The sequence below is a fragment of the Neolamprologus multifasciatus genome, chromosome 23, assembly GCF_963576455.1.
Source record: "Neolamprologus multifasciatus chromosome 23, fNeoMul1.2, whole genome shotgun sequence".
Lineage (NCBI taxonomy): Eukaryota > Metazoa > Chordata > Actinopteri > Cichliformes > Cichlidae > Neolamprologus > Neolamprologus multifasciatus.
Window position 1 is genome coordinate 630,801 of NC_140460.1, and position 15,049 is coordinate 645,849.

General features: G+C 43.3%; 2 protein-coding genes across 5 annotated transcripts in view; both read left to right on the plus strand.

Annotated features, from left to right (window-relative positions):
• hnrnpm (heterogeneous nuclear ribonucleoprotein M) overlaps positions 1–4,634 on the plus strand; it is an 8,831-nt gene extending 4,197 nt beyond the window's left edge. Inside the window, exons 1-13 of one of the 3 annotated variants that reach the window (XM_085151238.1) lie at positions 7–717; positions 826–919; positions 1,014–1,280; positions 1,460–1,613; positions 1,720–1,769; positions 1,848–1,905; positions 2,347–2,454; positions 2,542–2,593; positions 2,683–2,750; positions 2,850–2,951; positions 3,044–3,648; positions 3,736–3,787; positions 3,872–4,634. In XM_085151238.1, the coding sequence (XP_085007364.1) occupies positions 854–919; positions 1,014–1,280; positions 1,460–1,613; positions 1,720–1,769; positions 1,848–1,905; positions 2,347–2,454; positions 2,542–2,593; positions 2,683–2,750; positions 2,850–2,951; positions 3,044–3,648; positions 3,736–3,787; positions 3,872–4,035 (1,746 nt within the window). In that variant the 5' untranslated portion in view covers positions 7–717; positions 826–853 and the 3' untranslated portion in view covers positions 4,036–4,634. Of the gene's footprint in view, positions 1–6; positions 718–825; positions 920–1,013; positions 1,281–1,459; positions 1,614–1,719; positions 1,770–1,847; positions 1,906–2,346; positions 2,455–2,541; positions 2,594–2,682; positions 2,751–2,849; positions 2,952–3,043; positions 3,649–3,735; positions 3,788–3,871 lie in introns of those variants that run through there. The other 2 variants (XM_085151239.1, XM_085151240.1) reach the window with 2 other exon arrangements.
• Positions 4,635–4,732: 98 nt separating this feature from the next.
• timm44 (translocase of inner mitochondrial membrane 44 homolog (yeast)) lies at positions 4,733–13,925 on the plus strand. 2 transcript variants are annotated; one of them, XM_085151242.1, is made up of 13 exons: positions 4,733–4,892; positions 5,331–5,435; positions 6,476–6,679; positions 6,760–6,840; positions 6,920–7,069; positions 7,234–7,370; positions 7,745–7,830; positions 8,560–8,652; positions 10,764–10,888; positions 11,009–11,059; positions 11,209–11,298; positions 11,528–11,638; positions 12,986–13,925. In XM_085151242.1, the coding sequence occupies exons 1-13, from the start codon at positions 4,863–4,865 to the stop codon at positions 13,103–13,105; spliced, it is 1,383 nt and encodes a 460-aa protein (XP_085007368.1). In that variant the 5' UTR covers positions 4,733–4,862; the 3' UTR covers positions 13,106–13,925. The 2 variants fall into 2 exon arrangements, with proteins under 2 accessions (XP_085007368.1, XP_085007369.1); XM_085151243.1 differs by lacking the exon at positions 4,733–4,892 and adding an exon at positions 4,902–5,074.
• Positions 13,926–15,049: the final 1,124 nt, after the last annotated feature.

A 15,049-nucleotide genomic window follows, 5' to 3' on the forward strand; every position in this document is an offset into this window, starting at 1 on the left:
ACACTTAATGGACGCAGAAGGCAAATCCAGGGTAAGTGCAAATACATACAAATAAAACACACGAATAAGCCTAGACAAACCTGTGTTTGTCAGCTTTGGTTTCCTTATTTACTATGTTGGGAATTGTTCAGATACAAACCTGGTGGAGTGTGTGTGACGGTGACGTGCCGGAGGCATGTTTCATTTGAAGTTGTCTGTGGCATTGACTCGAGGCCATCGAAGGGTTGATGATCTTATAACAGGACTTCAGCTCCTTTGTAGCCAATCCTGTGGGATTGCAGTAGCTGATAATGTCCCTGTGGTTGTGGGATTTGCTCCTTATGATCTAATGGGTCGTAGTCTGCAAGAGGTCGTAGCAAGGCTGCTAGATGGTTGATAAATAAAACTCATTCCATAGAACTGCTGGAAAACTCTAATATCTTAGTAGTTGGGAATCCTCTGTCACTGTCTGCCTTTAGGATGCTGGGGAAACTATATTGAATACATTTGCCTGTATTGTGTTACTGGCTTGGCTTAAAAAGATCTTAATGTAGTGTTATTTTGGAAGATGTGACCAAGGCTGTAGGCTTGTGTATGGTGATGAACTTTTAATTGCATGAGATTATTTTGACATGTCAAATTATGTCCAGTGTTACAATCACTTTAACTAATTTGAAATATTTTCTCTTCCCTTTGATATGACCTGTTCCAATGACTTCAATCAACAAAGGGTTGTGCGTAAGTAGACTTTAACGTATTGTCAAAAGCAAATAGTGCAAACTGCACATGAGACATGCACCAGTGTTTTACACACTTACATTCTCACTGGAAATGTGTTTTTGTCAGTGTTGTTGAGTTCAGGACGGAAGAGTTGATGAAGAAAGCAGTGGAGAAGGTCAACAAGCACAACCTCAATGGTCGGCCCCTCAAAGTGAAAGAGGTAGGTCCCAGAGGGGGGGCTGTCCGACGCACTGAACAGACAAAAGCTGTACTTGTGGATTTTCCCGACTCATTATTTTGTGCTTCTTTGTAAGGACCCTGATGGTGTGATTTGCCAGCGGGAGATCAACAAGGCCCAAGGTGGAGGCCCTCCAGGAGGTCACGGCGGAATGGGTGGCATGGGGGGAATGGGAGGCATGGGAGGCATGGGTGGAATGGGCGGCATGGATCGTATGGGTCCTGGACCAAATGGTCCCATGGTCAACATTCCTCCGAGCCTCCTGAATAACCCGAACATCCCCAATGAGATCATCCATGGTCTCCAGGCTGGCAGGATTGGCAGCACTGTCTTTGTGGCTAATGTGAGCCTTACTGATTTATCCGTGTTTCAGTCTGTGTACGAATACTGAGTATATGGAGCTGTCTTATTAAAGAGGCCAAGAAATGTAAAAGAAATCCAAACTAATCCTGCAAAACTAATAATTTGCATTTACTGTAACTTTAGTCTTGTCTAATTACCTGTCTGAAACTGTACCTACAGCTTGACTACAAAGTGGGCTGGAAGAAGCTGAAGGAGGTGTTCAGCATGGCGGGCATGGTGGTGAGGGCGGACATTCTGGAGGACAAGGACGGGAAAAGCCGAGGCATGGGCACCGTAACATTTGATATGCCCATCGAAGCAGTGCAGGCTGTCTGTATCCTTTAGAAAACCTCAGCACTTCTATGGTAGCCATTGAATGTTTTTGAATCTCATTATTGGTTTCAAGGTGTGTGTGCATGTTTTCCTTAATGATTTCAAAGCAATGTTCAATGGACAGCTCCTGTTTAACAGGACGATGCACGTCAAACTGGTATGTTGCCTTTACTGTACATTAGAGCTCTATGGCCTGACGATGAGTGTGGTTATAATGCCTTTGCCTTTTTTACAGGATGAGAAATCTCTTCCTAAAGATTTTGGACCACCGGACAGAGCAGCTGCCCTTCCCCGTGAGTTTACACCGAGCCTTGTTCGAGTGTAAAAGGTTTTGAGAGTTTTAAATATTCATGTCGATTAAAGTCCCGATTTTTATGATTAATTTTGTTAAATTAGATGAAATATTTAGTTTTGTCTCACTCGAGTTGCTGCATTGAAGACCACTTTGATCCATGCTACCATAGTTTTTGTTAAACTGGTGAGAGAGAAACCCAGTAACTGTTTAAATGATATTCCAAAACATCGCCCATCTCCTCTACTTTGTGCTCGCGCTTCATGTCTGTGGTTTCCCAGCAGCCCCTGGGGTCATGTGACCTTTCTGTTTCATGGAGGTCGACATTGGTTTACTGCTTCCCCTGAAAGCTGTATTTATGCTACTGACTATATCAGTGTGTGTGTGTGTGTGTGTGTGTGTACACACAATCTTCAAAGTTAACCTGTTGTCTCTGAACCAGGTGGCCTGAGTGGTATTGGTTTGGGACTGGGACCTGGGGGCCAACCTATTGATGCTACTCAGCTCAACAGAGGTGGTGGTGCAGGGATGGGCAACATGGGTCCTGGAGGTACCCAACTGCAGCTTCTTAAAACACATTAATTTATTTTTAATCCAGCAGAGGAGTGAGAGGCTCATTGTCACTCTGTCCCTGTAGGTATGGAAGGAATGGGCTTCGCCAACATGGGAGGCCGGATGGGAGGAGGAGGAGGAGGTATGTAGTACAACTTTGAGTCTACCTACATTTGGTCTTCCCAAAAAAAGTGCCTTCTGTAATGTTAATGTCTTCTTTGTTTATAGGGATGGACAACTTTGGAGGAATGAACATGGACCGCTTTGGCTCTTCAGGGATGGGCAGGATGAACGGTAAGCAAGTGTTGAAAACCCACTCAGCCCTCCAGAGCAAGCGTGGAACAGTTTCACGTTTTGCTGGATGTCTAATGGTTTCATCTCTTGCATTGTCAGAGATGGACCGTGGGATTGGTGGTGCTTTTGACAGGGAATTTGGGCGAAATGAAATGGGAATGTCTCGCAATAATTTTGGAGACTCCTTTGAAAGAGGAATGGGTTAGTATTTACAGGATTCTGTTTGAAAGCCACACTGATGCTTACTCCCACTCATGCATTTCTCTCTCTCTTCTGTTTGCTCACTTTTATAGGAAGCTCGCTGGGAATGGACCGCATGGGCTCTGGAATGGACCGCATGGGAACCAACATGGACCGCATGGGTGGAATGGATCGGATGGGAATGGACAGGATGGACCGCGTGTCTGATCTAGATAGGATGGGTTCCGGGTTTGACCGAATGGGCTCTGGGATGGATCGGCTGGGACCCAGTATGGACAGGGTGGGACCTGGTCTGGATCGTATGAGTTCCGGTATGGATCGCCTCGGCCCATCTGGATTTGACCGCTTGGGCCCATCTAGCTTGGACCGCATGGGGGGTGGCGGCGGTGGCGGCGGCATGGACTTTGGCTCTCCGATGGGAATGGATCGCATGGGCAACACCGGGATTGACAGGATGGCGAGCAACTTCGACCGCATGGGCTCTGCCGGAGGACTTGACCGTTTCCCATCTGGCGGCCTTGACCGCATGAGCTCTGGAATTGACCGGATGGGATCTGGAGGAGTTGGTGGTCAGTTCGACCGTTCTGGTGACTTGGAGCGTGGATTCGGCGGCAATTCCTTTGGAGGAGCTGGGGCTGGAGGTCCTGGAGCCGGGGGAAGCAATGTCAGGAAGGGATGTCAGATCTTTGTCAGGAATGTAAGTGTTAATCACAGTTTCGCTTGGCGTATTCACTGGAGAAGTATGTCTATACTTTAAATTAATTTGGATGTTTTTGTCTTTCAGCTGCCTTTTGACTTCACCTGGAAGATGCTGAAGGATACCTTCAACGCATGCGGTAAGACTCAAATCAAATCAAATGAAATCAGCACTGTTAATCAGCATTTGTAGTCATTTTGGACATGTGTTCATCCTCCTGTAGGAATGGTCCAGTATGCTGATATTAAGATGGAGAACGGGAAGTCCAAGGGCTGCGGTGTGGTTCGCTTTGACAATCCCGAAACTGCCGAGCGCGCCTGCCGGACCATGAACGGCTATCGCCTGAATGGAAGAGAAATTGATGTTAGGATTGACAGGAATGCATAACTTGTGTCCGTGTTGCATCTGGCATTATTTTAGTTCGTGATCTCACTCTGTACTCCTGCCCCTTCACCCAGTGTATGTTAGATAAATGTAACAGTGAAACTCTTTATTTTTGCCCTTTCAGACATTGGATGTGTCACATGTTAAAATCACTCAGACATGGGTTAGCTTGACTTTGAATGAAGCTATGAGGACTATTAGACTGATCACTGTGTGTCAGAGTCACTCAGTCTGAGAGATCTTACTGCAGCTCAGAAGTTGAGATGTGAGGCTGTTAATGTTCATGTTATTCTCCTTCTACAGTGAGCTCAGGAGACATGACTCAAACATTAGCTCGTGCTGTTGTTGCTTTCTTGAGTTTTAAGAAGTCGTTATTCAGACAGGAAGCCAGCACGTTCAGATGCTGTTACAAAAGTAAAACTAAACGCATGTCTGAAACGGGCTTTAGTGACATGTCGATAGTCAAAGTGTTTGTTTTTCCTTCTGTTTAAACTTTTTAGAGACCAACTTTTAATTTTTTATTTTTTGTCCTATCATGCTTCCTGTCATTGCTTTTGTTCTGTAAGGTGTTTTGATAAAATAAACCTCAATATTTGAAATGCTTCACTGTGGTGCTCGTGCACTGATCGCACGTTTCATAACATTTAAGCTAATAAGCCAAATAGTGAGACTGCAGGTCAAAGTTCATCTCGTAAATATGAGGCAGAAAACGCGGGGCGGTGGAACTGTCCTGTTGAGCTCTGATTGGCTATTACAATGAGCTGTAGCCACGCCCCCTCGTGGACGAGGAAGGTCACCACCGGAAGAAGGTCACAAGCACGACATTCAAGATGGCGACCCCCTTATGTCGGTGTTATCAGGTGAGTGTTTGGGCCATGTGTGTAAAATATCCACGTAAAAACACCACAAAACGATGAGGGAACGAACTGAAACGACATTTATTCAACGGCCTGTTTTACCCGAAACGGCGAAAATCTCGATTTCGTTTAACTTCCTGCTAAACGTGCTGTAAGCTAGCCGAGCTAGCCGTTTGAATAGAGGGGTAAGCAGCCGGTGTCGGAGCTCTTGGAGTTGGGAGCATATAAAATGTTGGAATTTATCAGTGAAAAGTCCAAAAGCTCCAAACATTGTTTCTGGAAAACTTTATTTCTATCGTTAGCTTGTTTGCTGCTGCTTCACTTGAAGCGATAAAGAAGTTTCCTGTAAAAACAGCAAAGCTTCGTGATTTACCGTCACGTTCAGTTCAAGAGTTTATTTCAGCCTCGAGTGTCTGCTGAAGTTTGTGTTTCTTTGTCCAGATATGTGTAAGAAGGGGTTTGGTGGCTTTCCCTTCCTCCTACCTGCTGCTTTCCAACAGACCCAATGTCTACACGATACGTGGGCTCCTCACACACTCTCCACAGGTAACAACACCTGGAATAAGAAGTCCTACTTGACCCTGATTAGGTCTGCCTTTGCCATATAGTGTATATACTGTTGGTTTATATTGGCATATATAATCATTAGTATTAACTAGGGGTGGGGAAAAAATGGATACTGTGTAGCATCGTGATATTTTGTTTGCTAATAATGTATCGATACAGGGACAGCAGAAATGGATATTTTGTTACAAAAAGGTTTTTGTGCTCTGACTTCAGAGCATGTTGATCCTTTTTCTGAGCAAGAATCCTGACATTCCTTCACTGTCCAAATGTGTTTAACTTGTTTATGGCAGCAATAAACATGACAGTTTACTTATTTTAATTTAAGACATGTTTTATTTTAATTAAGTTTAAAACTTTTTTATTTAATGTAAAATTATATTTTGTTTTAATTTACTTTCAAATTCTTCAGTTGCTGAAGGGGCTGCATAGTTTTCATAAACTGCATAGTTCAGAATAGCTATAATTGTACCAGATGGTTGATTCAGTTAAGTTGGACTAGACTGTAATACAAACCGTTCAGTTTGTCAACAATCAAACTGAAATGAGAGAAAGACTGAGTGTGAGACTTTGATATTAGAGAAAATGAATATTGATAAAGTTTACCTTTATGTACAGAATCTGAATATCGCAAAATATTTTAAAAAAATTGCAATAATATCGTATCGTGGGATGTATGGTGATTCCCACCTCTAGTATTAACACATTCTTGGGTGCTTTGAAATGCTAAAATGTCGCAGTTTATTCAGGGAAGTCGTTCTGCAGCTTGTAGTTTAGAGTTTACCTGCGTTTGTATAGTTTCTGAAAGGCTTTGCTGAAACTTTAATACAAATGCTTGGTAATTTTCCTCTTTTAGCCCAAGTCTAGCACACTGTAGATAGATATAGATGGTGGGATTTCTTTTCTCTTCTCTCTAAAAATCAACTGTTGGTCAGGTTTACATGTTTAGAACTCTGGCACAAGAAATACAAACTCTATATTTGCATTCATCCTAACCTGGTGGGGTTTTGTGTGTCTTCAAGGTGCCTCAGTCAGCCCTTCTTCAAGTAAGGTATTTGTCAGGAGAGCGGGGTGGTGGACGGAGAGGTTTCCTGGGAGAGTTTTTGGATAACCTCAAACAGGAGCTAAACAAGAACAAGGAAATGAAAGAAAACATCAAAAAGTTTCGGGAAGAGGCCAAAAAACTCGAGGAGTCGGAGGCACTGAAGCAAGCTCGGAGGAAATATGTAAGTATCTCGCCACACGCTGAACTTCTGTCACTTAAACTAGCAGCAGGTCTGAAAACGCTCTTCTTGTCTTTTCCCAGAAAAATATAGAGTCTGAAACAGTGAAGACGTCCGAGGTTCTCAGGAAGAAGTTGGGAAACATTTCAGAGACGGTCAAAGAGGTAAATATGACGCGTACACGTATAAACTGATTGTTGTAGTCATGCTGCTGAAGCTGGTACGATTCTGCATGTTTGTAAGGGACTGGAAGAAGTCAGCCGGACAGATTTTGGGAAGAAAATCAAAGAAGGAATGGAAGAAGCTGCCAAAACAGCAAAGACATCGGCTGAGACGGTCTCCAAGAGCGGAGAGATGCTGGGGAAGACGGGCGCATTTAAAGCAATATCTCAGGTATGCAGTCACAGTTAAATCTGATCCACCTTTTATGTCTCTTATACAGCATGTATGACGCATAAACGTGTTACCATTATTCTCAGAGCTGTCATTAAAGACGAGGTCATCGTTTGCTAACTATTAGAAATAATTTGTGTCACTGACAGATTTTCTGTTTTTAGGGAATGGAGAGTGTGAAGAAAGAGATCGGTGACTTGGGTCACACTGGCCCCTATCGGCCTCCCACCAGACTCAGGAAGAGGACTGAATTCTCCTCCAAGGGGGCAGCGGATGAAAGCAGGGTCTTTGAGGCCAACGAGTACGTGAGGGCGTAAGAGGGGAGATGCCCCTCAGCTTCACGATCGATATTTGGATCGATCGGGCCAATATTAATAAAGATATAAGAATTGAAACTCAGCCAAAGCTGAAAGCAGCGAGAGCTCACGTCTGATCAGATACCAAGAAACTGACATTAATATTATTTCTTCAGCAGGTTTTTGTATCGTCAGCCAAACACCCTCAAATGACAGTTTTCACACAAACTGTTGCCTGATGTTTGGAGGACTGTAACAGCTGTTACAGTCCTCCATTATCATTTCAAGTGTTTCATTTCTATTTGGTTTGTTGATCTGACTGTAACGTGCTTATTTATCACATTTTATATCACTGTGTATATTTACATCATCACTTTAGGGAGGCTATGGGTGTGGTGCTCCACAAAGACTCAAAGTGGTACCAGCAGTGGAAGGACTTCAAAGACAACAACGTGGTCTTTAACAGTAAGGAATAACCCCCCCAATGTAATTATAGGTTGAAAGGACCAATGATAAGTCTGCTGTCTTAAATGTGATGCTGCTGCTGCATCTTCTAAAGCTGTGATGACGTCACTGTTGACCCCGAGTCATAAAGCCGGCCTTTTGTGTTTGGCCGGCGATGGCGTTACTGACCCTCCAGTTTATTAGCATCTATTAATAAGCATTTTGTGAAAGAGCCGGTGATGGAAGATGTAGCTCCACTCGGTTAATTTTATGTGCATTAGTTATGGAAACGCTGTTAATGATTAATAATGTTTGGACGTGTGAAAAATGGCCTTTCAGGTGGGACGTTACACGAAGTAATCGTGTAGTTTTTTCACAGCTGTTTGGGCCCCGTCAGCGTTTCTAAACTAAAGATGCTGATCACTCACTTCTGTGTTTGATAAAATAACATTGCTGGCAAACTGCTGCCATAAAAGTCTTTCATTCCAGTTTGGGATGCACGACGAGTCTTTAACAGACACGGGCTCTGATTGGTTTCACGCTTTTCTTGCCCTGCTTCCTGTGAGGTGAAGCTCTCCGCCCACGTTTTCTGACACTTTTGTGAATGTTTTGACTCAAAATGCTATAAACAAACATGCTGCTTGTATAATGTAGTTATTGTTAGAAAGTCAGATATTTGGACTGCTTTTCTGAACTTATCCTAAACCTTATCTTAAACCTCTGACAAACTGATTTTGTTAATAATCACAGGGTTCTTTGAGATGAAGATGAAATATGATGAGAGTGACAACACGTTCATCAGAGCGTCCCGTGCCGTCACTGACAAGATGACTGACATCATAGGTGAGCAGCTGTGGGAACTGTCGGTGACACAGAAATGTTACATGTATCTCTTTTTATGCTTGAAAGACTTAATTTGTATTTGTGGACATTGATATTGTGTCTAGTCGAGATGTTTTTAGTAACATACGCGTTACTGATCCACCAATAGGCCATGGTCCTCAGCCAGGACAGGGTGGAGAGCCCACTCCTCGGGGGGGAAGTGGAGTCGTTCATAAGGAGCGCAGCTCCTCCACACAGGGCTGTGCGATATGACCAAAATCTGATATCCCGATATAAGACATCCATCGTCCGACAGCAATATAAATCACAAACATGTAACATTTTCTGTAAATTCTGTGAATCTCGAGCAGCTCGACTTGCGTGAAGTGTTTCCAGCTGCGCGTCGTGTAGCTGGAGTCGAGTGTTTTTACGATGCATGAAACGATACATTTTTAGACATAAGTTGTAACGGCGCCGTTTTCTTTGTGAGTATTTATTACACGGCGTGCTGCGGGGAAAAGCCTGTTCTAACGTTTGAGTCTAAGGTTTATTTTTTAGCACCTGAGGGCTCTTTTTAGCTTCTCGTCCGTAAACACTCTGCATACTCTTTCACGTGATTCAATTTATTTTGAAAAACCTCAACAGGATCTTCAGCTTTATTGTGAAAGGTTTATGTGGAAAATAAACAAGTGGACGGTGGTTTTACCGTCATTGTTGCTAACGACAACGCATAAAAACAGTCTCTTGTCCATCTGTAGTGTGGTGATATTAAATATAGGAGAGAGAACTTTAAGAAGCTAATTCTGCAGTGACAATCAAAACGGTGAAAAAATATTGCCATAAACAGTTTATTTTGCGACACCAGAAAGTAAACGATATGAAACAGACATTTTCATATCGTCATGTGATATATATCGTTGTATCAAATAGGGCTGTCACGATTAGTCGACTAGTCACGATTAGTCGACTAGTCACGATTACGTCGACGACTGATTTATTAGTCGACGCGTCGTTTGAAGCTTTGTAAGATCCCAAAAGACGCAGGAATAAGTAGTAGGATTTAAGAGTGTATTAACGGACTGAAACAGAAGATGGCAGCACTGCATGTACAAGGATGTCAGCTGCCGTTAAACCCCGAAGAAGAAGAAGAAGCTGTTTCCCAGAATTCATAGCGCAGCCCAGCTCAGTTTCCAACAATGGCGGCAGCTAGTTAGTTTTAATATTACTCTTATTATTCTTTCTGGGTCACAAAATAAACGTTTAACATATTTTCAGGTGAGAATGTAGCTGTGTAAACCTCAAATATCTGCTCAGTTTATCAAGACAACACATATTTTCAAAAGTGCTCCGACGTTTTCGGAGACGTCTGTTAGCCACTAGCTCGATAGCTAGCCGGGGGCTAGGCTAACTAGAGCCGTGAGAACACCGGACTCCCGGCTAATAGTTTTCAAACCCACCGCCGTCTTTCGCTACTCAGGTTAAACATGATATATAAGTCACTTAGATAACTTAAAATGTTATTGTTTGGCCTTTTTTAGTATTTTATTTGTTCCTGAGTAAATCGGTTTGGCTGAGATTAAAGTTATAGTTTTTACACCGCTGAATAAACATCAAGCAGACAGCTGATTATCAGAAGTGTGAGATGCTCGAGAATTTACTCAGGTGTCCTGTTATATTTTAGATAGCAAGGAGTTTATTAAACTTCACCGAAACAATCTGCAAATTTCATTAAAATTTAATAAACTATCATCTTGTCTTTATTTTTAGTTAGCACATACCTTAAACACTTAAAGCTGTAAGCTAATGATAGTTATATAAGAGCAGATGCTGCTGGTGCAATAAGCTGTAGTTTTACGTCCAATGGATGATGATCTGATTAGTCGACTAATCGCAAAAATAATCGGTGACTAGTCGACTATCAAAATAATCATTTGTGGCAGCTCTAGTATCAAACAGCCTCCACATCCAAAGGACCCGGTTGAGGTGATTCAGACATCTGATAGCCTCTGGATAAAGAGGATTGACTTATGTGAAGATGAAAGTCTTTATGTTATTGGAGGTTATATCGCTGTTTATCATATACTGGATGAATCTTTTAAAAATCTTTGTCCTGCTCATCCGTGTGCATAAAGGTGGACTGTTTTCAAAGACTGAGATGTCTGAAGTACTGACAGAGATCTTGAAGGTGGACCCGTCCTTTGACAAAGACTCTTTTCTCAAGCAGTGTGAGCGCGACATCATCCCCAACATACTGGAGGTAACACCAATCTCAGCAGATATCATCAAGTGCTCGTTTTTCAAATCTTTAAAGTGTACCTCTGCAAAAGGAGAATACTCAGTATGACTGTGACCACTTTCAGCCTTTTTTTCCACACAGGCGATGATTCGAGGGGAGCTGGAGGTTCTGAAGGACTGGTGCTATGAAGCGGTATGTCCTTTTGCACACACTGCGTGTTTAAATAAGTCGACTGACAGCTCTGTGGCTCTGCTGTGCCTTGATTATCTGCAGGTGCCAGTTTTTCATGAGGTGTCTTTGTCATTATGTGATCTGCATTTTCTCCTTCACTGGGTTTGCAGACGTACAGCCAGCTGGCACATCCAATCCAGCAAGCCAAGGCCATGGGGCTTCAGTTCCACTCCAAGATTCTGGACATCGACAGTATTGATGTAAGTTACGTAAGACGAGACTCTGGCTGATACTCAGACTACTGGCTCTTCTTTGCATTCTCAGGTTTAAAGATGGCAACACTTCAGTAGTTTGCAGTTCATACGTGTGCTGACAGGAGCCGTAACGACTCTGATCACTGATTAGACTTTTATATTTGTAAATGTTTCACCTGATGACAGGAAATCCTCGAATTCTGGTCAGTAAATATTCATGCATGTTGTTCTCCAGCTGGCCATGGGTAAGATGATGGACCAGGGTCCAGTGCTGATCATCACTTTCCAGGCTCAGTTAGTCATGGTGATCCGAAACAGCAAAGGAGAAGTGGTGGAAGGAGATCCTGTAAGACACACACACACACACACACACACACACACACACACACACAGAGTTGTTGATCATGAAGTATTACAGAGCTTTAGCTGGCTGGTTGTGAGATCTTTTAAATTGATCATTAAGTGAATATAACGAGACGGTGGAGTCATATTCAGCTGTTTGGACAAGGCCTTTGTTTATTCTTTATGGTCTGTGAATCAGCCCCCGAGGACAGCTCGGGGACGCGTGTGGTTGGAAGCGAGGTCAAAGTATCCGTTCAGTACCGTGCAGCTGGCAGATGCCCAGTGCTCAGGATACGAGGCTTCTGCCAAAGGATAAATGGTGGATGTCCTGTTCCTCTGCAGTTTATAAGCTGAGCATTAAATGAAACACTCGACCGTTTATGGCTCCTGGACTCAGCGTCTCTGTTTCCATGCATTACATCTTTCAAACTTTTTAATGCGACATCTGGATGTTGACTGAAACTGAAAATGCCAAGAAGCATTTTTTTTTTTTGGCAGGAGGTCTTACGCAACATAAACACGCCTTTTATTAATTCCCGTCACTGTTTAATTCAGTACAAAATTATACACAGGTTACACTACTCAAGGGAAAGACTTCACAAAATGTACCCAGACTGCTCCCCCGTCTGAAAAATGTATGATACATTATGGAAATCTGTTACATTGTTTTGCACTTTGTCCAAGGCTTCAGGGTTTTTGACATTTTTACTTACTTGTCTAATATTTTTAAGAGTAAGATTGAGCCAAATCTGATAGTAGTTATCTTTGGGATCTCCAAAGAAACACAAAATTTACAACACTCTCAAAAAGAATTATGTCATATGCATTGATTATTGCAAAGAAACTGATCCTGCAGCTTTGGAAAGGCTAGGAGACTCCTGTATTAAAGATGTGGCTTACAGAACTTACAAATACTCTTCATCTTGAAAAAATAAGATATACCATGAATGATAATGTAAAAGACTTTGAATTAATCTTTACTTACATACCTTGGGAAGATATAAACTTTCTTTTTTTCTGGCAGTCGGGGGATTGGGGCCCATAGTGGGTGTTGTTGTTTTTTGTTGTTTCTCTTTCTTTTGATGTTGTTTATTTGTCTGTTTTGTAAGCTTAGAGAAAAAAGGGGCATAAGTTCTATCAATTGTAACAACCATGATACTTGCTCCTAATAAAAGATATTTGAAACTGAAAATGTCAAGAAGCTTTCTGCACAGGCTGAGCCCCTCCCTCGATCAGGCCAGCAGCAAAACAGATGTTTGTGTTCAATCAGTCGCTTACAGATGTATCATCAGTGTTATTTGTTTTGTTTGAATTTAAAGTGAAGTGCGCTCATCTGTCATTTTTCCTCCAGGAAAAAGTCCTGAGGATGATGTACGTGTGGGCTCTGTGCCGAGACCAGGAAGAGCTCAACCCGTACGCTGCCTGGAGACTGTTGGATATCTCCGCCTCGAGCACGGAGCAGATCCTCTAAGACTCTTTGATGTGCACTAAACGCTCACAGTCAGGGAGGCGGGGACACACACAGGTGGACGTGTGGGGGCCGGACTTTGCTATGGAAACCCTGGAGTAGTGTTGCTGAAGCTCGAGCTGCTTCTCCATCTATTGGCTTTGCTCCGTCAGTGATTCCCGACCGTTCCTCAGGCTCCCACTTGGTGGCAGTAGACCACCAACAACATCCATCCAAAGTCCTTCTTGCAGCCTGTAGGCGGAGCTTTTCTGTTTGATGCAGCGCTGCCATTGTTGGCTTTTAAAAGATAAATGATGACATTTGATCAATATGGGAAACAATTATGTGGGAATCGGCCCAATAGATGCATAACTAATGTCGGCAAACAGACTCCTTCATATCCTGTCACCGTGATGCCATCGTGATGTCACCGTGATGTCACCGTATACCTTTATTCCACACCATAAACTTACTGGGCCCAGAGGTGGAACCATTGATCCCAGTGGCTGTGGGAGGGGCTACAGAAAAAAACAAAACCACTGCCGTGATTTTATTTCCAAACATCAACTTTGTTGCACAACACTATGGAATATCTGGTTTTCAAGCGTGTGGGATGGTCGTTTCAGGACTAAGGCGAACGGCGGTCCTGAAGTCGCAGCACGCCAGCACCTGACTGGTGGAAAAGGTAACAGTGGCTGCTTTCGCCAGTGCCAATCAGTGCGCTCCCATCGTTACTGAGGATTGTCGTCCTTGTATGTATGATAATACTTCAGTGTGATTGTTGACCTGTAAGAGTCTATATTTATTATGAGAAATAAAATGTACGGTCACCTTTGGAAACAAACTGTTCGGCCGGCCTTTATTTTGGGACGAGATCATGTGACTCCTTCGAGGGCGGTTGCTAATTATTTTTTAAAATTAGATCCTCGTGTGGGATTTCACTGTTTGATGTCATATTTCCTTTGGGAGCATCTCCAGGGCGGAGGCTGAGCACTCGTTTGTTCGGATGAACCTCAGCGACCGTGTCAGTGTGATGATGTCACGATGTCGGGTGTACCGGATTGTTTCATCGGCATCCGCGATTCGTGCCGTTCGTGTTTCTCCTCAGTGACTTCTGGTGCGACTGCTCGGCCTTCAGTGCTGTGATGTGCCGGCGTCGCTGTGCCTTGTTGTAAAGTCAGCGTCCCAGGAGCTCGTCTCAGAAATGTGGAGGTTAGAAAGACCACGTGGGACCTGAAGCATCTCCAGAATTCATCTCTACGCTTTTATTTCTGTGTCTGCTCAATAACTTTTGTAACACCTTCAGACAGTTTCATGAAAGAACAAAATCTTTATCAGCTTTCCTGATGTACACTGACTGGACATATTTTTAGGTACACTTTGCTGGGACTGTATTGGACCCTCTTTGTTTCACAGCACAGACAGGAAGTGTTGGAAACGTTCCTCAGAGGTTCTGGTCCACACGACGGCGTTACAGTTACAGTCAGTGTGTCAGCTGCACATGGTGCTCTGTTGGACTGAGGTCTGCAGTGAGCTGAAGATGGTAACTGTTTTCATAAAACGATGGACATGGTCAGCAACAATACTCAGGTCGGCTGCGACATTTAAACGATGCTCAGTTGGTGCTCAGGGGCCCACAGTGTCAGATCCACAGGATTACACCTGAACTGCTGATACAAGCAGGATGGATCCATACTTTCATGTTTCATGATCTGACCCAGAATGGGAGTTGGATTCTGATTCATTACTGGTATCAATTATTGATCCTTTATTGATTCTGTTATTGAGTCTGTTGGGTTCTCACTTGCTCGCTGTGACATGCACCGCCACCTAAGCAGCGTATGTTACTTAATTACTCCCAGGAGAAAGTATTTCATTACATTACTTTGGTGCTTCAGCTGAATTACAGCTGAGGCTATGGTCCCGCACGCCAACGCAAATTCCTGTCGCAATGAAGACGCGAGCGAC

Coding starts and splice junctions, on each gene's coding strand:
- timm44 (XM_085151242.1), top strand. CDS start 4,863: ATGGCGACCCCCTTATGTCGGTGTTATCAG. Junction 6,841..6,919: donor TTTCAGAGACGGTCAAAGAG/GTAAATATGACG, acceptor CATGTTTGTAAG/GGACTGGAAGAAGTCAGCCG. Junction 11,060..11,208: donor AGGACTGGTGCTATGAAGCG/GTATGTCCTTTT, acceptor CTGGGTTTGCAG/ACGTACAGCCAGCTGGCACA.